Source organism: Cnephaeus nilssonii (assembly GCF_951640355.1).
Source record: "Cnephaeus nilssonii genome assembly, chromosome: 2".
In the NCBI taxonomy this organism is placed as follows: domain Eukaryota; kingdom Metazoa; phylum Chordata; class Mammalia; order Chiroptera; family Vespertilionidae; genus Cnephaeus; species Cnephaeus nilssonii.
The window spans coordinates 102415328-102438982 of NC_137073.1; the positions used below are offsets into that span (position 1 = coordinate 102415328).

At 46.0% G+C, this 23655-nt stretch overlaps 1 protein-coding gene across 3 annotated transcripts in view; it reads right to left on the reverse strand.

Annotated features, from left to right (window-relative positions):
• Positions 1-23655, reverse strand: part of ANKRD33B (ankyrin repeat domain 33B) — a 62845-nt gene that overhangs the window by 29112 nt on the left and 10078 nt on the right. The window contains exon 2 of one of the 3 annotated variants that reach the window (XR_013813916.1): positions 1569-1694. Coding sequence is in view for 1 of the 3 variants with exons in the window: in XM_079779613.1 (XP_079635739.1) it covers positions 1565-1694 (130 nt within the window). In the remaining 2 variants the exon portion in view is untranslated. Of the gene's footprint in view, positions 1-1564; positions 1695-23655 lie in introns of those variants that run through there. The other 2 variants (XM_079779614.1, XM_079779613.1) reach the window with 2 other exon arrangements.

A 23655-nucleotide genomic window follows, 5' to 3' on the forward strand; every position in this document is an offset into this window, starting at 1 on the left:
CCTCTCTGGGCCCTGTGGCTTTGGGATGCATTGGCTGGACCAGCTTGCCTCTGACTTCACCCCCCAGCTCAAGTTCCCTCCTTCACAACCCCTGTCCTGAACCAGCAGGCTAGATGGGGTGTTCTCACCGCACGGCATCCAGGGTACCTCCGTCAGAGCTCCATCAGATGGCCATTTAACTGGAGAATTACCCAAGGGCAGAAATGCCCTGGACTCCCACTGCCGGGGCACCAACCCAGCTCCTGGCCAGTGGGAGGTACTGAATGATGAGCGCCTGGTCACTGCCCGGTCACCATATCCATTTGCACTTTCCCAGCTCAGGAAGTTGTGCAGCTGGGCTTTCAAAGCCGGGCGGCCCTACCTCTGTGGTGGTAAAGCTTCACCCCGCCCCCTCCAAAACCTGGTGAAGCAACCGTGTGCTAGCAAAGCCTGACCCCTCGGCATGGGCACAGGCTGCTTCCTGCCATGGCGGCGGGGGGGGGGGGGGGGGCGGAGGCAGGGAAGGACATTGCAGACGCTGGCTTCTCCAGCCTCCGGGCACTCCCCGCTCAGTCACCCAGGCTGGCTCAGACACCAGCTGGTGGTGCAAGACGGGACAGGCAGGTAGGCCTCTCTCTGGGGGCAGCGGCAGATGTTTACCATACTTTCCATAACCAACATGCGGTGTGGTCTGCGGCATTTTCTCCAGCTTCTGGGCCCTGACTGGGTCGGATTCCCAACAACTCCCTCCAGCCCGAGGCGCCCACACCTGGTCCTTCCAGCTCAGCCGGAAGCGCTTCTTTGCAACTGAGAACCTGCGTGATGCAATGGCTGGCATCCTGGAAGAACCGCATTCTGAAAGTGGTCAGTTACGAAACCGGTCAAGACCACGGTTACAAACCAAGTGCGGCCCTGAAGCGACCCGCATAGCTGTCATGTTTGTCTCAAAAGGCCTGCATGCAGTTCTGGGAGAGGAGAGCCGCGGAGTGCTCAGCGCTGTGGGCACGCGGACGCCTCTGGAGAGGACGCCTGGGCAGAAGGACACTCACTGGGACGCACACTCACCTGGTGTCTCACAAACAGCCCTGCCTCGTTACACTGACACACGCCAGCAAGTAGCTCCCGGCTCTCCATATCCAGGCCGAGTGCAAGGCGGCTTTGGGATCATGTCTACTTCCATACCATCACTAGCACAGGGCATGTCTCTTCCGCTAGTGAGTCCCCCCCGAATCTTTCTGATCCCGAGTCTCCGACGGGGGTGGGGTGCGATGCTCTAGGTGAAGTGACCACCAGGTTGGGCTTGCGGTGCAGCTTCAGGTTCCAAAGCTTTGGGGGCGTCTCAGGGTTCGCTCTGCCCAGTGCTGAGTTCTGCACTGCTGGGTAAACTGCACGGTCCCAAGTGCACAGAAGGTGTGCACCACACACCCATCACCCTTTCTTGTACCTCTGAGCAGGAGGACAGGATTCCTGCTCAGGTTCCCTCCTGACATTCATGTCTGAAGCTGAGGGCATGCCCAGGGCCCCCCACACCCCGGCAGCTGCTCTCAGGCCTGGACTCTGAGGGGAAGGAGAAGCTGGGTCTTACCTGCCTGCGCAGCTGTGATTAGGGCCGTGTTCCCCTCGCTGTCCTGCCAGTTGACGTCAACATGGGGGCACTCTGCCAAGACCACCACAGCATCCACAAAGCCGTGGTAGCAGGCGACAATGAGGCCGGTCTGGAAATAGAGAGGGAAGCAGGTCAGAGGTGCTGAGCCCAAGGGGCTGAGCCAGCAGCAGGGGAACAAGGAAGACCCCATCAGGTCATCCTCAAATGTTCATTGAGCATGGACTACGAGTGAGGCACCCTGCCTGGGAAACGCCAGAGAACCCAGATCCCTGCCTTCATGGGGGAGGGCGAGGACTCACAACGACATAAACTGTAGACCTAACATGTAAGGGATAGCGTGTTAGAATGTACACGGGGCCACGGGAGGTGGTTGAGTGCAGGGGGCATAGCTCCGTCTTAAACAGGGTGCTGGGGTGGACCCACCGAGGAGACACTGGGCGGGTAAGAAGGAGGTGAGAGAACAAGCCAAGGGACATGAGGGAAAAATCCAGGCAGAGGACACGCCCGGCCCTCCCAGGGACCAGCCAGGAGGCCCTGGAGCAGAGCGAGCAACAGTCCGTGGGAGGTCAGGACGGAATGCTGGGGTTTGCGCGGGGAGACAGGTGTTTCTGCGAAGGTACTTTGGAGATAAGATTAACGTTTAACTCAGAAGATGCTGAGTAAAGCAGGCTGTTCTCCGTGCTGTGGATGAGCCTCCTGCAATCAGCTGAAGCCCTGAAGAGAACAGCGTGGGAAGGAATTCTGCCTCTGGACTTGAGCTGCTACTCTCCCTGGGTATCCGGCCTGCCGGCCCACCCTGCAGACTTTGCACTTGCTAAGCTGCCACCATCCCATGAACCGGTTCCTTAAAATAAATCTGTGCCTGTGTGTATCTATAGATATCTATAGATATACAGAGTTAGAGATACACACACACACTCTATTGGTTGTTTCTCTGGAGACCCCTGATTCATACAGGGTAGGTGTGGAAGGAATACTTTGGAAGAACTATTTTCATTTTTTATGCGCTCTGTTTCTGTACAGTTAGCATTCTTTAAAACAAAGCTTTACTTATAAGGAACGTGCATGATTTTAATTCACAATGAAGAGCAAGTAAGCAAACATGATGTTTACATTAATAGCATTCTCATTAGGACATACGGTTTTATAACAACCATGTAAATGACTGTGGAGCGGAGAGGAAGGACGGTGGGCAGAAGAAACGGAAGCTGACAAACAGCCAAGGGAAGAGACGGAGGCACCAAGAAGCACACACAAACCCATAGGCAGATGGTACAATACAGAGCAATTAGTCCTGATCATCCAGAAGGGAAAGGATATTACCATGTTCAGATGTGCGAAAAAATGCCACCATTCGTCATGTAATGTTTTTAAAGTTCGTAACCAAGAGAATAAACTTCAGTTACTTGAAAATCCATTTCTGTAAAACATCTTTCTCCATGATAATACCACTGACAGGGAGGGAAAACGTTTATGCGGCTTTAGGGATTCTAGTACTCCAAAGATAGACGCTGTGTTTCTGAAAGGCAGCCATGCATTTCCATTAGCACGAGCACAATTTATTGGATATTATGTGTTAGGCATAGTTTCAATAATCTCACTTATGACTAAGCGCCATGAGAAGAAAGTAAACCCCAGGCCTGGGATTTGATCTGCATTGATCATTCCAACATGGCCACATACACCTCCATGGTTTGGGCTCTCCCCAGTGCCAATCCCAGTCAGTTTTCCATGCCTCCAAGTCTTCGCATGGGCAGTGGCCTCTGCCCAGAATGCCCTTCCTCCCACCCCACAGCCTTCATCATATAGTCTGGGCCTCCTGCAGGTCTTGATTCAAGCCCCTTTTCACCCATTTTCTGGTGCCCTCATTGGGCTGCCTTGCACAAACCACTGCTCCCTGGAAGGTAAGTACATCTTTTTAACTTTGTTCCCCCCGTGCCTGACATGTACAAAACACTGACAAGCATGTGTTGGATGAATGAAACGCCCCTGAAACATTTCAGTACCCCCTACCTCGCACAGCACTCAACTTCCTCTAAACTGAGGAGCTGACGTATGGTGACACATGAGCTTTGAGCTTGTTTATCTGACTTCCATGGAAATTACCTAAGGTCCCAGGAAAACCTCAGAGAAGAGAGTTGCCTTTCATGTGGTTAAGTATCATTCTAGGCTGGTGCTGCCAGATCTGAGGCTGAATAATGTTGATGTGAAAGCAACAGCCAGATGCACAGCACACGAAAGTGGGCTCAAGAATTCCATCCCAAGGAATTCCCTTTAGGGACATCAAAAGTATGTCAAGAGATCTAAATAAAGATCTGTAATTGCAAAAGCCTGAGAATAACCCAAATATACATCAAGAGATGACTGGCAATCGTTTCCACAGTCATTCAGAGATGGCAAACCACCCTGTTTACTAACAAGTCACCTGAAGACAGTGATCATCAATAATAAGATCATCAATAATAATGGCATGTTCCCCTCACCACTGACTCACCTAACCTATCCGAAGTGAAGATTGGAATTTCCATGGATATTTTCACAAAGCTCAACAGAGAGCTTTAAAGAGAATAGCTAGAAGAACAAAATACAGAAAAACCAAATGGAACAGAACCCCCTCCCCATGAGGAAGAGCTGGTGCAGGGTGTGCCACACAGCAAGGGCACGGAGTGTGTCTCCACAGCACAGATTCGGGTCCTCCAGCCCCAGTCAAGCCCTCAAACCACACAGCCCTCAGACTTGGCAACCTATGAGAGACCCTGGTCAGAACTGCCCATCCACGCTGCTCCTGAATTTCTGAGCCAGAAGCTGTGAGAGAAAATAAATGCAACATTACATAATGCAAACAATGAGCCATAGGGATAGACTATTGACAACACCCATCACAATCTTCTGAAACCCATACATATTAACAGACAATTTATGCTTCTGTCTTGACAACTGGATCCTCAGATTAAGGTTGTGTATATACTTATACAAAAAAACAAAAACAAAAAACACCCAATTAAATAAAATGTACTAGTATTTCATTAAAAACCAGCCATTGTGAATTACTGGTAATATGCTAGGTACCGTGCCACAAACAGGAAATATCCCCTTTCGGCTTAAACCAGGACTCACTATATTCTCAGAAGGATGAGACCAAAGCTATTTTTCCCTTTTTTTTCAAAAATCTCCTCTTGAAATTAGAAAAAAAAAATAGTTAAAGAACATTTTCTACTATATAATCTTATATGTGATCAAATATTATTTAAAAATAGATACATGAAGTTTAGTCATAAAAAGGCTTAAATTATAATATAAAATGAAGCATATAGACACTTTAATAAACAAGGTTGTAAAATTATCTCTCAACAATGCATTAAGAAAACTAGGAAGAAATGCACCATGATTTCAGCAGTGGTTGATTTTGAATGCTGATATCATAGGTGACTTCCTTTTCTCTGTACTTTTCTGTAGTAAAAAGTCCCACTTTTTTTCTTCTTGTGAGCACTTGCTTCTATTTAATAGTCAGAAATTTTAAGGAAGAAATTTCAGATAAAGCTTCCCAGTGTCTTGCTTGTTCAGCTGCATAAGCAGTAGGACTACACATTCGTAGTTTGGGAGAAAACAATACCAAAAAAAATAAATAAATAAAGCTATGCTTATCCTTTCCTGGAAGGAGTTTAGGAGGATATATATTTTCAACCAAGTATGCAATCAATAAAGAAAAAACAAATTGGACCTTTCAGGATCTATAAATTATAATCAGCTTTACTAATTTCTTGCAAAAACGCTCTGTAAAGTTTCAAGGAAGGCATCCAAGTCGCCCATTACATTGGCATCAAAGGTTGAAACCCTTGTTGGATGTTCAACCACTCTGCCAAGTGTCTCCTCTGCAGAGCTCCCACCCAGCTGGTCTGCTGCATGTTCCTCTCGTGTAAATCCAACTCTACAACTTTTTTTAGGGCAAGTATTTGCACACATCTTGGGCCTGTAAGGCACAACTACTGGTTTGTGTCACGTAGTGTGGCAGAATTTAGTATAATTTATTCTCCATCCACAGTCCAATGCAGTGGATAGAGAATAAACATCCTATGTAATTATTCCCTCAAGCATTATTGTGTTCTGATTGGTTCAGTGGGGCCCAGGGGCCAGCAGTAGCATCACCTGGGAATGTGTTAGGAATGCAGAACCTTGGGCCCCAGGCCAGACCTGGTGCGTCAGATCCTGCATTTTTGCCAGACCCAGCTGGTCTACGGGACATAAAGTGTGAGGCGTGCCAACCAGCAGGGTGGGCTGTCAGCTGGATAGTGACAATCAACGGCTGTCACTGTGGTTGGGAGCCTCAGTTACTCCTCCGGGATGCCAGAAACAGAGCTCAGCTTGCTTTTCTTGGTAGCTTTTGCTTTCACTAGTTTTTCTTTTCAGGACAAGGTGTGTCTTCTTTCTTGGCATGCCATGTCTCTCATGAGGGTATCATACTCTTACCTAGGCCTGGCACAGGTGCCTACAGCACTCATTCAAATGACAACTAATTGGTCTAGTTTGCCACCAGCTCCCTGATTCTTCACCATGAGTCATCCTTGGTCCCACTGGGGTGAACAGCGAGCATAGAGGAGTCACAGAGAGTAGGTGAGATCACAAGACTTTGTGGTTTGTATCTGCCGTACAGATTTTGGAATATTAGCCAGCAATATGTGACACAAAACAAATCCAATGGAAAGCAGGTTCCCAGGGCTAGAGGGTCACCCTGCTTTTAGAACCCTCCCTTCACCAGCCCATGAGCATTCATCACCATCCAACTAGCACTGATGTCCACAGGTGCCCTTGAGCTAGTACTGATGGTTGACAGGTATCTGGGCTGGGTATTGAGAAGACAAAGACGAACTTTTAAACCAGACATCCCCTCCCCTTGGGAAATTCCCCCTGGGGAAAGAGACAGGGAAATAAACAGGGCAACCAGCCCTGCCCCAGGGGACCAGGAAAGATGAGGACTGGAAACTGGTCCAGTCTGGGGGAGGGGCTGGCACTGACCCAGCTGAGCCTCGTTAGCCAAACCTTAGTGGTGCCAGGGAAGATGGAGACAGTGTTCCAAGAGTCAGACAAGCAGGTGCAAAGACTGGGAGCTGACAACTCGTGGGGAAGTAGATGCAGCCGGCTGCTCAGAGAGGAAGGGATGGGTCATGAAGTCATGAAGGGTTGGCATGGAAGAGCTAAGGAGTCTGGATTGTGTCTGAAGCTAGTAGAGAACCAGTGAGGGTCTTAAACTGGCTACATCATCATCATATTCTCCTGCTAAAATCCTGCCTCTCAGATGTGAGTTCAGGTGCAAGGGGAGAGCCTTGCCACTTTCTTCTATTTTCAAAATATCCGTTAAATATGAGTGCCCCCACACCTTCCCACCGGCCTCTTCTAACTGACTTGCCAACTCCTTTGTGGCCTAAAATGAAACTGAAACTGACATCTGTCTGTCTGACTCACAGCTCTCAGGGCAAGGGCTTCAACAGAACCTTCTGGGCTTCGCAAGGTCTGTTCTCCAGGTGCTCATTACCGTCTTCTAACTTGATTTTTTTTTTTCATGTAAAAATTTAAATTATAACCTTTTCCAAATGTGAAGGCTCTTGATATCATTAGTCATCATGGAAATGCAAATTAAACCCATACCACCACACACCCACCAGAATGGCTAAAATTAAAAAGACTGACAATAGCTAGCGATGGTGAGGGTGTGGAGCGCGCGTGTTCCCGACAGATGGGAGTGTGAAATGAAACAACCACATTGGGAAACTGGTGGTTCCCTTTACCAGTTTCTGATGAGGTTCAACACATGCCTCCCTATGACCCAGCAATTCCACTCACAGGTATATTTCTGAGAGAAAGAAAATTCTATATCCACATAAAGACGAGAACAAGAATGTTGAGGGCAGCTTTATTCATAACAGCCGAAAGTTACAAACAAACAAAGATTCATTGAGAGACTAGGTAAGAATATTCATTGAGATACTCTGCTAAACTCAAACTTAGGAATACTACTCAGCAACCAAAAAGAACAGAATCCTGACACTTGCAACAATATCCACACATCTCAAGCACATTACACTGAATGAAATAAGCCAGATACAAAAAGGACATGCTGTTTAAGTCCATTTAATGAAATCCAAGGACAGGCAAAGTTAACCTATGGTGTTTTTTTTAAAAAAAAAAAAAAGTGAAGAGGATTATTGGAAAGGGGTATGAGAGAACTTTCTAGGACAGTGATGGCGAACCTATGACACGCGTGTCAGCACTGACACGCGTAGCCATTTCTGATGACACGCGGCTGCTGAGGCGGCCGCATGCCGAGGATGAAACATTTGCTGCTCCTGAGGATGAAACATTTGCGAAATAATGTTTTTTCCTCAAAGTGACACACTACCCAAGTTATGCTCAGTTTTTTGGCGAAGTTTGACACACCAAGCTCAAAAGGTTGCCCATCACTGTTCTAGGGTAAATGAAATACCGTATGTCTTACCTGGGTGATATGTATGTGTGTATATCCATTTGTCAAAATCCATTGGACTCCTAAGAGTTATGAATTTCACCAAATGTAAATTATATCTCAACGCAGTACTGATAGAGTAAAAAACAACTTAGCCAAAGACATACAAATGATCAATGAGCACATGAAAAGATGCTCAGCATCATTCGTCAAGAGGGAAACCCAAAACTAAACCACAATGAGAAACCACTTCACACCTACTAGAATTTTTATTTTTTTTAAAAAATAGCAGGCACCCTGACCCGGTGGCTCAGTTGGTTGGAGGGTTGGCCCGCACACCAAGGAGTTGTTGGTGGAAGTGGAGTTCTTTGGGTGCCGCAAGGAAAAGAATTCCCTGAGGCTCCCTCACGAGGATGGGGTTTTGTGGAAAGCTTTATTGATGATGTGAAATTAAGGGGGTTCCCTCCGAAGTCCCATTTCTGCCATCTCACCATGGAAGAAGTCCAACCTTGTCTTCAGCGGGGCCAGAATAAATATACCACTGCCCAGAACTCCCCCTTCAGATCGAAGCACAGTCCAGCCCAGCATCTGGCTAGCTTAGCTGGTGCTCCCAGCTGCAGTCCATTGCACGTGGAAATGGGGTTCTTTGGCAGACACAAAAGGGGTCCACACGGCCATGGGCCATGTGGCTGCTTAAGGCCACATGCCATGGAGAACAGGGTAACTAGCAGTGAGTGCAGGTCACGGAGCAGAGAGAGCAAGAGAGCACACAAGCAAACGAGAGAGAGGGAACTCTTTGGGGATTTTTAACCAGGAGTTTCCTCAAACTGACCAATCAACTTTCCAAGATTTTGCACACTTCTGATGGGGTCCACCCTCTAGCCAATACATTGTCTCAGGCTACACTGACAGGCAAGCGCCTCCCCTAAGTCACCCTGACTTCACTGCACATGTGCCCATCTTTCTCTTTGTTCGATCCCTTCCCCCAGTGATCTGCAGGGAATGAACTGGTGGTTCCCTGGGGAGCATGACGCTGTAGCTTCCTGGTGAAGCTGCCCAGATGACCATGCTTATAATGCGTGGCCTCCCCTTTGCTCTCTTCCTAATATTATAATATTAATAAACTAGTTAATTATGATGATAACAAAGGGGTTGCAGATTTGATTCCCAGTTGGGGCATGCATACCTGGGTTGCAAAAAAAAGTCAATAAACATATCCTCAGGTGAGGATGTTGTTGTTTTTTAAGCAGAAATTAAAGTGTTGGCAAAGATGTGGAGAAATCGGAACCCTAGGCCTTGCCGGTGAGAATGTAAAATGGTGCAACCACTAGGGAAGACATTTTGGTGGTTCCTCAAAAAAGCTAAACATAAAATTACCATATGATGCAGCAATATACCACTAATAGGTATATACCCGAAGCAATTTAAAGCAGGGACTTGAACAGATATTTGCACGCCTATGTGTAGCAGCATTATTATTCCTAATAGCCAAAAGGTAGAATCAACCGAAGTATCCATCAACAGATGAATGGATAAACAAAATGGGGTATATGCATACAACTGAATATTATTTCTTTAAATTAAAGAATGAGATTCTGGCACATGCTACAACATGGATGAACCTTGAAGGCATTATGCTTTGTGAGGAAGCCAGACACAAAAGGACAATAGGGTATGATTCCACTTACGAGAAATATCTAGAATAGGCAGATGCCTAGAGACTGAAAGTAGGTTAAAGGTGACTGGCTCTAAGGGGAGGAGGGAATGGGAAGTTACTGCTTAACAGTTACAAGTTGTTAGGATGATGAAAAAGTTTTAGAACTAGACAGCAGGGATGTTTGAACCACATTGTGGATGTAATGATGCCACTGAATTATATGCTGGTTACAATGGTTAAAATGGGAACTTCTGTTTATATATATTTTACCACCTTAAAAATTCATAATGAAATGTGCCCATAATCATTTAATTCTATACCTTAAGTGGACAGGTTATGTGACATTAGAATTATACCTCAATGAAGCTGTTAAAAATGAAAAAAAAAAGCAACTTAGTGATCCACACATAACATGGGTGGATCTCAAAACCATCACATCACATGAAAGAAGTCAGGCACAGAGCATGCATCGTGTGCCTCCACCGAAGTCCCAACGCTGGCCAAACTAAGCCGTGGGCATTGAAATCTGAGCAGCGCTGCCTCTGATGGGCAGGGACTAGGTGGAAAGGAGTAGGAGGAAACTCACCGTGGGGATGAAAATGCTCTATATATATCTTGAGCAGGAGATGACTGCACAAGAGCATGAATTTCTCAAAAATCATCCAGCTGTTCTTTTAGAATGTGTGCACTTTACTACATGTAAATTATAGTGCAATGAATTACTATCACCATAAAATGTGGTTAAAAAGCAACAAGGCGTTGATAGTGATGTGAAGGGTATGGAAAGAGCAGGGCCAGAGGTGGGAAACCAATTAGAAGGCTCTGGTCAGATCAGTCACTGGGTAGAGATAACACCACTGAACAAGTGGTGCCCAGAAATAACTCAGCGAGGGCATGCAGGGTGAAGTCAGAAGAAGCAATTGGCTTCTGACATGGGCCCCTAGGAAAGCAGCAAAGTCACCCGCCAAAGAAAGAAACGCAGCAAGAAAATCCAGTCCTCTTGGTAAACGAACGAAGGCCCAGAAACCTAAACCAATTAAAAGAAGAATCGCCGGTACACACTAGACAGATTCAACTTGAACCAGAGGCTCAAGTGGAAAGTACAGTTCATTTTAAAGGGTACTGGTGTGTATTTGAGTCGTTGGGCTGTTTTGTTTGGGTTTGTTTTTTTCTGGCTGGGAACAGTCTGCCTTGCTTCGGCCAAAGGCAATCTATCCCCCAGGCACACACAAGACAAGATCTCCTTGAACTCTTCCATGAGTCAGTGAAAGCAATCAATTTCTTTTGACCGAGTAACAGAATTGGAGGGAGGGCCTCTCCTGCCCCCCAGCATGCTCCTCTGCCTCCCTCTTCAGCTCATCCTGTCACATCTGCCCATCCATCCATCAGGTCGGCAAAAAATGGACAATGGCCAGAGATTTCCAGAGGCATAATCACCCAGACGGTGGTGACTACAAGACAAGACAAAATGTCCAGCTGGGACGCAGGGATGAGCCCAGAAAGATGGCATCGCAGGCAATGATGAACTTCTAAAGATTAGTTTCATCTCCAAAAGCTCATCAGGGCCTCCCCTCTGCACACCCTGCCCCCCAGAGCCCTCTTCTGAAAAAAAAAAGGATCCCTCCACTCAGGTGTCTCAGCCACAGCCCTCTCTCCCTCACCTACCTACTTACTCCCTGCTGTGGGTTGAATTGTGTCCCCCCAAAAAAGATATGTCCAAGTCCCGATCCCCTGGTACTTGTGAATGTGACCTTATTTGGAAACAGTCTTTGCAGAAATATTAAGTTAAGCATCTTGAGATGAGGTCATCTTGGAGATTTGAGATCCAGGCGCACAGAAGGGGGAGGCCATATACTGATGGAGGCAGAGACTGATGCAGCCACAAACCAAGAACACCTGGGGCTGCCAGAGGCTGGAAGCGGAGGAAGGATCCTCCCCCAGGGTCTTCGGAGGGAGAGAAGCCTGCTTTCACCTTGATTTTGAATTTCTGGCCTTTGGAACTGTGACAGGATAAATTCCTACTGTTTAAGTCACCAAGTCTGTGCTAACTTGTTATTCAGCCTTGGGAACTAGCATATCCACACCCAGCACCACTCTCGCCCCATGTCCTCCAGGCATCCCCACCACCTGCCCTTCCTCCTCTCCTGCTCAGGATGTCACCCTTGGGTCTGGCCCTCACTCACCTGCAATAGCATCACATCACCTGCCTCTTGGCCTGACTCCCCTCCATCCTCCACACTCACGTGTCCTTTCTGATTAAAAATGTCCCTTCCTGCAACTCCCCAGTTACCCTTGGGAAGAAAGCCCACGGCTGCCCCCTGCCCCGGTCCCACCCTCAGTGGGCATCATGTCATTGACACCTGTGGTGTCAGTAGCAAGTACTGTTTGATGCATGTGCAGAAATAAGATCCAACCGCACCGTGCCCTAAAATACTCAAAACACCTGCTAATTTGCTTACCTTTTATTCCTCCAGCCACCCATCACCTCAATTTTTAATAAATGGAAAAATATATCTGATTAGGGAAGTGGACAGAATGAATAATCCACAAACAGAGCCCTGTGCTATAAATGCTGTTCCTTCAAAATAACTAAATGCAAATGCAAAAGAAAAAAAAAAAAAACATCTGAACAACTAATGCCATCAAAGAGCATCCACATTTGTAACAGGGAGAACCCATCATAAACACTAGTTCTCTAAAACACTAGTTCTGATCAGGGCTCGTCGGCATTTAGTTCACTCACCTACTCCAAGCCCCTAATGTCCAATTAAAGAGATTTTTACATTCACAAGGATTATTTGCCCACAGGAAGATGCACATGGCACATACTACACACGTAGTCACAGACTCATGAATAGCTACTGCTCTGTGCTGTCTCTGATTCATTCTGGTTTCAGGTATGTTATGTAGAGGCAACGTGCCTCTTGGTCTTTCCAAAATCAGCAGTTTGTATGTTGATCAAAAGCTCCAAACATCCAGTTTCAAAATTGCGTTGCTGTTGTTTTAATAAGACTTTATTTTTCAGAGCAGCGTTAGGTTCACAGAAAAAAAGCAAATGGAGCAGAAAGTACAGAGATGTCCCTGCCTGCAAAGTTTTAATATGTGAAGTGATGTCTAGAGCAAAGTAAGGCCTGTGCCATATTCAAATTTCAACAATAGAGCTATAAAAGCTAAGGCCAGTCCTTTTTGTCTTTTTTAAGAGCATAATGGGCTAATAGCTAAAGCTTTACAAAAAAGGAAAGGAGTGACTATATGCGCTAATATTTTTAAATGTGCTATCGCAGCGAAAAAGGTAGTCCTAGCACACTAGTTGATTCTTCAACTAACATTAATTACCTTGTGATAGTGATGTAAGTGTTACTTGTTTTTAACTGTTAGAATAATAAAAAACAAAAACAGATAAAGTCAAGCTCTATATGGACATCATTACAGAACCCCAAGTTTTCTTTCTCTCCCTCTCTCCCCCAAACTTCTGCTGTGTGGCCTCAGGTATGAAGCATACTTTCCAGAATCTGTGAGTAATAAACCTTGTTTTTCCAACATTCCCTGATAGTTGTTGCTGAGGTGCATCTTGTAATTATAGTAAGAACCATAGGGCCAGTCCAACCACAACATTGGCTCTAGCCAGGGCTCACCATAGGTAGTACAGGCCCAGGTGAGTGCCCCAGGCATTTCTAGTCTATAGCATCACTACTGATAAGCTGAGAACACAAAACAATAAGGCATTGAAACAACAAATGTGAAAAAGTAATGATACATACACAGGATTATTTAAATACCAACAGTAATGTTATATATTAGCATAAATACACAACCATGACTTTTTAAATAGATAAAATCAGATAAATTAAAGAAGAAAACCAAAGAATCAATAAATATATGTGAAATCTATATAACCTCACTAGGAAGCAAAGTAGTGAAAATTAAAATATTAATGAGATGCCATGTGTTTAACAAAAAAGATTATATTTCTATAAAAGATTATAATCTCCAATAATAAAAGCATAATATGCTAATTAGACTGGATGGCCAGACGACATTTCAGATGACCTTCCAAGCCCCTTGCATGAATTTCGTGCACCGGGCCTCTAGTATCTATTATAAAAAGATATTCACAAAAGATGGATTACTCAGTTACTGGTGTTGGACAAATGCCTTAGCCATATGGGAAAAAGTAAGGTTGGATCTTTACCTCATGTCTTATGCCAATACAAATCATTAAGTATACAGCCATAAAAACACTGGAAGAAAATTTAGATGATTATGTCTATAAACTTGGCTTTTAATAAGCATTGTGGAGCCCGATAGGAAAGCTAGAAACCATAAAGAAAAAGATAAATCTGACTAAAATCTATACCTTCTCAGCAAAACAATAGTATAAACAAAGTAAAAAGACAAATGATAGTAACTTTCACTTTCAGCTACGAAAAACTAGCTTCAATCACATCTACTCTTCCACTGGGAGCAAGGAAGACAATGATTTTTTATTAATCTATTTGGAGGCACAGTATTTCTGAGATAACCAGGATTTGCAGGCCCGAGATACTAGAGAGAAGGTAAAAGCCCTGAGGTGAGCCTCTAGTCTCATCACTTTCCTCCTGGTGATATCTGCTGAAAGACTGAGAAGCCAAGGAGATAAAGGTCAGAGGCATCAGCAGAGTCTATCACCGTCTCAGTATTAAGGAGACAAACTGAAGTTTGTGGCCTGCCAAGGCCTATTAAAATGCCACATTTCTGTAGGGAACCCAAAGGGCTAGCTCCTACGAGTAAGGCAGAAACAGACCAGACCGTACAGAGACTACAGCCTACCTACAATTATCTGCCCCACTGTCTGCCAGAGGCCAATTAAGTCCTCTCTGGAAGAAGACAGCACCATCTAGAGCCGCCTTAACTTTTCATACACAATAGCTAGTATTGGCAAAGTGTAGAAGCAAGGCACTCCAATATCTTGCTAGTGAGCATAAGTATGTTCACTCTTCCTAGAGCGTTATTTGCTATGTATCGTGTCAGGCAGGATAAGCTAGTTTTTGCAGCAGTAACAAGCAATCCCCAATGGCTTATCATAAATGCTACTTGCTCACATGACATGTCCACTGCAGGTGGGCTGCAGGTCTTTTCCATGCTGTTTCCCTCTCGGACTCGGGTTGATGGAGGAACCTCTACCTGGAATATTGTGAGTCTCATCGCAGAGGGAAAAGAGGGTATGGAAAATCACAAGCTGGGGCTTAAGCATAGCCAACGTTAAAAGGGTAAAATGAAACCAGAAACATTTCTCATACTGACTTTGACAGAGAAAGGGGCATGGCTAAGTGTCATGGTATGGAGAGAAAACCTACTCCTGCTCCAGGGAGAAGCAGAATTATTTGTGAAAATAATAGGACGCCCTGCATGGATCCAAACTCAAGACTGAACACCTAATAATTAGGTCAATATGCAAAGATATATGTAAATTGATGTGTTACCCATAAACTAGAAATAACCTCAGTGCCTACCAATAGATCATAAGTTAAATAAAATAAAATATCCAGAAAATAGAGTATATTGAAATAATTAAAAATAATGATGTCCTCAATAAGTTGTGAAGGAAATAAGTTGTGAAGGAAAAAGGCAATTACACGTACATATTATATCAAATAACTCTGAAGTTATACTTAAAAAAATTAATTATCTCTAAGACAGGTGATTTTTATATTTGGCATTTTACCCTTCTATGTTAACTGAGTATATTACAGTAAGCATGCACGGCTTTTAATGTTTCAAAGACCAACAAAGCCATTTTAATATTTTCAATAATTAATGTACAGTGTGATGAGGATACAGCAAAACAGGCAATTTCATAGCCTGCTGATGGAGAGAGAAATTAGTACAATCCTCCTAGAAAGCAAGATGGCCTTTAAAAGGCTTATACTCTTAAATTCAATATTATACCTTCTAAGAATTAACCTAAATGTTCCGATAAACCAGGGCACCCTTCATCAGGGCAGTATATTTATTGCAAAATTTCAGGAACAACCAAAATCTCCAGCAAATAATTAAATAAACAATGAAGTATGCAGAAATGGGTTTGGAAAATCAAGACTCTAAACACAGAAATGAGCTCAAAGTATGCGTATAAGTGGAAGAAAAAACAAAAACAGAATCCAAACTCTATTGACTGGATCAATTTCAGAAATAGGTAAACAGAGTGACAGATCACATCAAATGTTAATCTCCAGTTACCAGCAGTGTAGGTATCTTGTTTTTATTTCCTTTTTTGAACTTGGTTCTTTTTTTTTTTTTAATTAATTTTCCTAAATGTGTCTTTTTTTTTCACATGGCAGAGCCACATGGGGCTATTTTATTGCAGTTAAATACCTTTCTCTCCATTTTTTGTCCATTTTTCCATTTAAAAAATAAAACACATAAATATTTCTAGTGGAAGCAAGAAAAAAATATCTGCTGGATATTACTGTTCAATGGAGAGCAAAGGAGGGTGGTATGATCGTGCACAGGGAGCATCGAGCTCTGTCCAGAAGAAAGCTCGCGAATCACTCCAACCAGAAACATTCTGCTCCAGTGAAAACTTCACATCCCCCAAATTCATCTCCCCTCGACATTCAGCAAGAAAAGATTCCCCGCAGCCTCTCAGCAGACCACAGGCCACTGCTGAAACGGGAAACAGGAGTAATGCCCTGATAATGGACAGTCATTGCGCAAGGCCCACGTTGGCACTGCTGTTAAGTTAAAAGCTGAGAAGCAAATGAGTGATGACCTGGGACACGTAAATATTGGAAAAGGGCCACGTTTGCACTGGAAAGATATTTCCCCATTTGAATCGCCTCTGACTACAGGGAACTAATAACAATTCCCTGAATTATGCATTAAGATAACACACAAGAAAAATTAAGCGTGACAAAACTGAAGAGGATTACTGTTCTGCTGGCCTAAATGTTTTTATGAACAATATGGAAAAGAGAGAAGGTATTAAACACACACACACAGAGACACATACACATACATAGTGAGTTACAGCCCCCCCCCCCCCACACACACACACACACTGTATTTTTAGTGCATCAGATTCAAACAATGATTTCCAACCTGGTAAAGAGCTGCGGGCTAGGACATCAGCACCAGTCCTTTCTCCCTCATAGAGGACTTCGTTTCTGTACTTCTTATTGTCACACTAGAGGCCCAGTGTATGAATTCATGCATGGGTGGGGTCCAGCCGCTCCTCCCCGAGGAGGCCAATCGGGGTGGGGCTGGCGGGGGGGGGGTGGAATGGCTGCAGGCGGTTGGCCAGCCGACCCTGCTCCCCGATTGGGGTTGGGGGGACCAATCGGGTGCAGGGCTGGCCAGGGGGAGGGGCTGCCCCCACATTGGGCCGGTTGGCCGGCCACAGTGCGTGTCATAGCAACTGGTTGTTCCAGTCATTCTAGTCATTCTGGCATTCTGGTCACTTGGCTTTTATATAGATAGATAATAAAAGAAACTCTACTGCGCATGGCACACGCAGAGCTGATGGAGTAACTCTCATGACCCAGAATTCAGGGTCTTTACCACAGCCTGTGCTGCCATCTGCGAGTTCCTTGCAGACAGAGCCTCAGGGCTTGCCCCCCAGTTCTTCTCCCGTAAGAGCTAGGCGTGGAGAAGCCATCAGTAAAGATCTGGGAAGGGTGGCTGGATGGGGGCATCTGTTCCAGGTGAGGAAGGAGGGGAGGGTCCATTGCCATGAAGCTCACAGGTACAGTCATGTGTCTGACCCCAGAAGCACAGCTCTGCTTTGCGAGTGTCCCACGTGGTACCCTCAACACCACATGGAAACCCATCAAATGTCACAGACGAGCACCTCCTCTTCCCTGGGGACACCCCACACACCTGTTAGGCAGGCAGGCCTCCGAGAAGCCAGGCCATGGGGCTGACAGAGGAAAGCTACAAGCACCCCAGGGAGTGCTTTCTGGCTTAGGGGTTTCTCTCGGGGTTCCCTTTCGTTAGAACAAAGCCTCCCGTGCCGTAGACTCACATAATCACATTCTGAAATCACCCGCATCAGATGGAAATGAGCACCCCCGCTTGAAGTCAGGTCTAAAACACTGAAGCTTAAGGACACTAGATGAGCACCCCAAATATGGACCTGTCAACCGAGAGCAATGTGGGGGAACCTCGGTTGCGAACACTCTATGTATCCATGAAATACTTGATGGTTTAGCTACATGGATATTGAAGAAGCACTGGTCCAACGAAGTAGAATGAAAGAGGCGAAGGAGCTCACCACAGCCAGTCCTTAAGAGCCTCTGGCCTTAAACACCTGTCTGCTTGGAAAAGCACCCAATTTCGAGACCTCCCTAAAACGTTCGCTTCCCAGTGGAACTGGGTCTTCTTTCTTCCCCTCTGACTCTCATTGCCCAAGACTGTCCCTCTCTCTCTTTAAGTGATAGACACTCTGACCTCTTCTCCTGCCAGCTCCCTCCCTTCACTCTGCTCTAGTCCCTCTGGCCTCCTGGCTGTTCCAGAACATTCCAGGCACTCCCTCCTCACGGCCTTTTGTTCTTGCTGCTCAGTCTGGACTGCTCTCCCCCTGGACAGCCGCAGGGCAAGACAAGACTTTCACTTCCTCCTGCCTCCACTCAGAGGCTCTCCTCAGCCAGGAGGGGACATTTCGGCCTCTGCCCAACACCGGCACCACCTGCCTGGCCAGCTTTAGCTTTTCTCCTCAACACCCAACACCCCCTCACTTGCTAAGGACTTTACATGTTTTACTTAATCGTCTGAAGACATGCAGAGAGGAGCACAGGAGAAGTCCATAGGGAAGGTGACATCTGAGACAGGCTTGCAGTAGAGAGCGGGGGGGGGGGGGAGGGGCACGCAGGGGGGCGGCAGGAAGGTTTCAGGGGGATGTATTCCAGGGAGAATAAGGACCTGCCAAGGCTGTGGGGACAGCAGATCACCTGGCTTCTGCGAGGCCAAGGGAAGAGTGGTAAATTAGGTATTTGGAGCACTATTGTGGGGGCCTGGGAAGAAGAATTTTCGAAGATGATACTGTTGTACTACAAGCCACACATGTGAAAATAATCCAGAAGCGGTAGCAGAACAGACTGGAATGCGTCTAGATGCAGGAAACCAGAGAGGAAGTACAGCGTCTGTTTAAGTGAGATATCTCAGAGCCCCAAATTAGAGAGGCAGTGACCCCAGTGAAAAGTGAGGACCATCAAGAGACTGCCCAGCGCTTGGGACGTGGCTGGATGCTGGAGAGGAGGGAGGCTGGGCCGACTCCAGGGTTGCAAATAAGGGCAACTAGAGGCAGGGTGTCGGCTATGTGATTTGCAGCCCCTGTGCAAAACCAAAGTGCAGGCCCCCAGTTCAAAGTCCTTCATTTCGAGGCAGCAACGGCAGAGCTTCCCACCACTGGCTGGAGCTTTCAAGCCAGGGCCCAGGGACTGCACAGGTTGCACGCCCTCTGAGCAGGCCCTGGAGGTGCCAGAGGCAATGCCAAAAAGTGTGTGGGAGGGGGGAGTGATGAGCTATGCTTCTAACATGGGAAGTATGACAGGCTGGGAGGTTAGCAGGGGAAATCCTGCACTTGACCTCGAATGCAGGTTCAGGAAAGTGGTTCAGGGCCAAGAGCTGGCCTCAGCTGTACCAGCTTCGGGGCTCTGCCAGCAGGTGATATTCCCAAGGGAGTATGTGAGTCAGGGTTCTCCAGGGAGACAGAGCAACAGAAGACACGGACATACAGATTCTTTACTGGGCACTTCCCAAGCCCCCTGCCCAAGACCCAATCGAGGGCAAAACCAGCCAGGCCTGCTCCCAACACAGCTGCCCACCCCCACTCCCAAAACACAGGCAGGAGCTGGAACAGAGCGAGGAGTCAAACAAGCTGGAGGATGCCGACCTCCATCTTCTCTTCAGAATAGAAAGCCGGACTCCTAGGAGGAAGGGAAAACCTCCCCGGTTGAGCTAAATGCAATCCACCAGAGGTTCTCAAAGGTGAGCTGCATCGGAACCCCTGCTGGGTGTGTTGAACAGAGTGCCGATCCCACCCCAGGGTTTCAGATTCAAGGTCTGGATTAAGTTCCCATGTACCCCTGGGCCCAGCACTCAAGGTGAACCAGGTCAGGACTTGGAGCTTCACACACTATTTTAAAAACTTAACTCCTTAAATTTATAGGAAATTTATGGTAAGTCACTTTCAGGTAGAACTGGCATGCGTGATGCTATCTTGCATATGGCCAGCGCTCCCTGGGGTGAAGTGAATGTTGCATTTATTCATTTGTGGAGTAAAATGTCAAGAGAGGCTGGCATGAAGTTAGAGAGATCTAGTGCTTCTTTCACAAAAATCCTGTTACAAATCATGTAACTAAAGTAGATTGGTGGTTGCTCAGGGCCCGAGAGGCTGGGGGGTTGGGGGTAGCTGACAACTACAAGGCTTCTTCCTGGGGCCATGAAAACGTCCTAAAATTGGCTGTGCTGGTGCTCGCACCGATCTGTGATGCTAAACACCACTGAATTGTGCACTTTAAATGGGTGAATGGTGTAGTATGTAAATCATACATCAAAACAGCTGTTTTTAAAACAGTTATTTCTTTAACTTTCCCTTTCAAATTAGTCCCTTTTGCTTTGTATTTGGGGTATTTCCTGTCACTTGTAGAACATTAAAGGTTTAAATTAGCTTTCTTTAAAAACACTTTTTTTTTCTATTTCTAGGCATTCTATGACTACTTTAATTATTTAATCTTATTCATTTAGACATTTTTTTAAATCACAGAACAGTAGAATTCCGTATTTTTAGAGATGGAGATCATTTATATCTGAACCTATCACAATTACCAGGTAGAGATCTTGGGATTTTGTGTGTGTGTGTGTGTGTGTGTGTGTGAAAGTCATGCACATGTAGTTCTATTTAAGTATTGAAAAATTATATATGCCTCTTCTGCAACTAATAAGGTATTTCAAATACATCACTTTTGATCCCTTCAGCATTTGACGTTGTTTTGCTATAGATTGAATGTTTGTGCCCCCACCCCACCCCCAAAAGGCACATGTTGAAATCCAAACCCCAATGTGATGATGTAGGAGGTGGGGCCTTTGAGGCTGACTGGGTGGTGGAGGTAGAGCCCCGAGATGGGACTCCTTTTCCTTTCAAGTTACTGCCTTTCACTCTGCATTTGGGGCATTTCCCATCATTAGAGCTTTAAGGCTTCAAATTGTTTGCCGTCTGAAGACACGGAGAGAAGACGGCCATCTGTGAACCAGGCAGCTGGCTCTCACAGACAAGGGACCTCCAGCGGCCTTACCTCAGACTTCTCAACCCTCAGAACCGGGGGGAGTACAGGCCTTTTGTCCATAAGCCACCAGAGCCTGGGATTCCGCCACAGCCGCCCAAAGGACTAAAATGTGTCTTAATAGCAAACATTCAGGAAGATCCATTCTTGGGAGGAAAAAAGCCTTTTTTCCTTTCTACAGAGACATTTTTCTCAAGTACTCATGTTATTGATAAGAAAACACAGCTTCTATGTATTTGCTAAAAACTCTCAAAATCAAGCCACTTGCAAATTGGTAGATAAATTTGCCAGATGCAAAAAAAAAAAAAAAAAGGTTGATATGTTTTCAGTTATTTTCATTGAATTAACATTAGGAAATTTTTTAAGTTAATAGTATTAAGTATTTTTGGATCCGATAAAATTGTTAGTCGAGTCACTGTAAGTCACTGCCTTTAACAAATGAGATAGGGTGTTGTTTTTAATTAACTCAATACACTTGTGCCTCATTCTAAACCAGCCCAATGGATTTAGATTTGTTTACACCGAAGAAAAAGTTTTAATGATTTCTATTAAAAACAAATTTACCACAGCTTCCCTGGTGCATTTTAAGTAACTGAATTTTTTTTTAAAAAAAAACTGTATTTATTCCGTTTTTCATGTATAGCAGTGAAGACTTAACCCCCGTTCCCCACCCTCCCCCATGGGCCCTCCCTGAGCAAGTGTTCTCCTGTCTCCCACCCCTTCCCCCAGAGTTGTCTGTCCTGTGTCTGTCCCAGTGATGAGCCACGGCTCTTGCATGTGATAAGAGTCCATTCTAAGCAACCACGGCCAATACTCTGTCCCAGTGGATATGCGCCCAGATGATACAACGCAACAGCTTTCCTCCAGAGTAGGGCTTCTGCGCACGGAGGAATTCCGTGGCCTGTGGGTCTTTCAGCTTCACTAAGGGGACGCTTGGTGTGTGGTCCCAACAGAAGCCTCCTTCATGGGTAGGGTGGCCAACCACCCTGGTCTGCACAGGGGTTTCCCCCGATGCGGGACTCTCAGTCCTGGGCAGGCCGGAGGGAGTGGATGCCCCTCAAAGGCCAATACGTGCCTCCCCACCCACCATAGCGCATGGACGTGAGCCCGGGGCCTCAGAGGTGGCCTTTCACAACCCACCCTCCAAGAGAGGAGGATGTGTGGGTGACAAGACACGACAGTCGCTTGTTCCTCTGTCCCATGGTGCCTCTTATGTCCCTTTTCACTTCGGATGAAACAGATCCCCCAACAACCAGGAACCTCTGAAGCATGATGGTCAGAGCAGGGAGACGGTCTCCAGGTAACAAAGGGACTCCACAATGCAGAAACCTGGCCTCCAAGTCTCTTCAGCCCAGTCCAGCTGTGCCCTGCTGTACATGGATTCACTTCCCAGAAACCCTCCCATTATCTAACACCAACAAAACAGCCTAATGCCCAGCCTGCCAAACACACCCAGGAGCTATGTCACGCCGCTATTTTTAGCACACACCTCTTGTCCCTGGTGCTTTCAAATACAAAAGCTGGTCTAGAAGGAAGGCATACAAACTGATCTTCCAGATATGAGCAGGAGGGCCAGGCCCTTTGGAATGCCTGGCTTGACAATGCCAAGAAAAAATGGGAAATGGGGAACCCACCGCACTGCTTCTTTACAGCAGAGCAAGTGACAGGCCAGTCCCTGAGAGTCCCAGGGTGTCCCGAGGGTGCAGGCCGGGCTGAGAGACCACCATGGAAAATGTTGAAGAAGAAAAAAGACTTGTAAGGAAAAAGGCTTGTGATGATCCCTGGCCTGAGGGCCATCTGCCCCCTCCTTGACATGCTCTCTTCCCTCATCATTCCAGAGTCTGGACCTTCCTCATTCTCCTCCAGGCCTCAGACTGCTCTTTCCATTCCTAAGGCAACATCCTGGCCTCCACCCACGGTAAGCAAAGGTGCTCCCCAGATGCACCAAGATGTGCCCCCTCCCAGCACTCTTCTCTGCCCCCTCCAACCACTCCTCACTCCCTGGCTTCATTTGCAGCCATAGCACCTACAGCCACTTTCATTGTAGTCTGTACACTTAACATGAGATCTAACCTCTTAACCCATTTTTATGATTACAAAAGGGTCATGACGTTTTCTTGGTGACTCCTCTTTGGTTAAACATTGGTTTCCACCTTTTCCCTTTTCCCTTGAAATGGAAAGAGCAGTACTGGAAAACTATCTCGAGATTAATTCATCCATAGACACAACAGCTCCACTCACTGAGTGCCTATACCATGGCCCATACTATATATACAAGTTACTAATTTATTCTGCCTGGAACTGCTGTGAGGTATAGTTATCCTCATAATTAGCATGTCATTTTCTAGATTGGAATCTAGAGGAAACTGTGGATCAAAAGATCATGTGGCTTGTCCAGGATCATGTAACCAACCTGAGCCTGTCATCTTTGGCGACCAAACCTGTTTTCTATTCTAAGAAACGTTCTGGAGCTCTTCAAACAAGTGTGCATGCCCATCGCCTCAGACCCTGCGTTAAGTGCTGATTCTGGTCCAGTCTGCCTAGGGAGGGGCCTGGGGTCCTGCATTTCGGGAAAGCTCCTGGGTAATGCTTAGAAGCAAGGGTTCATTCAGACAGCCAGTATTCCCAGCCGATTCCAGTCCCACATATTAACCAGGTATGATCCTGCTTTAGTTTCCAAAAAGAGATCTATTCA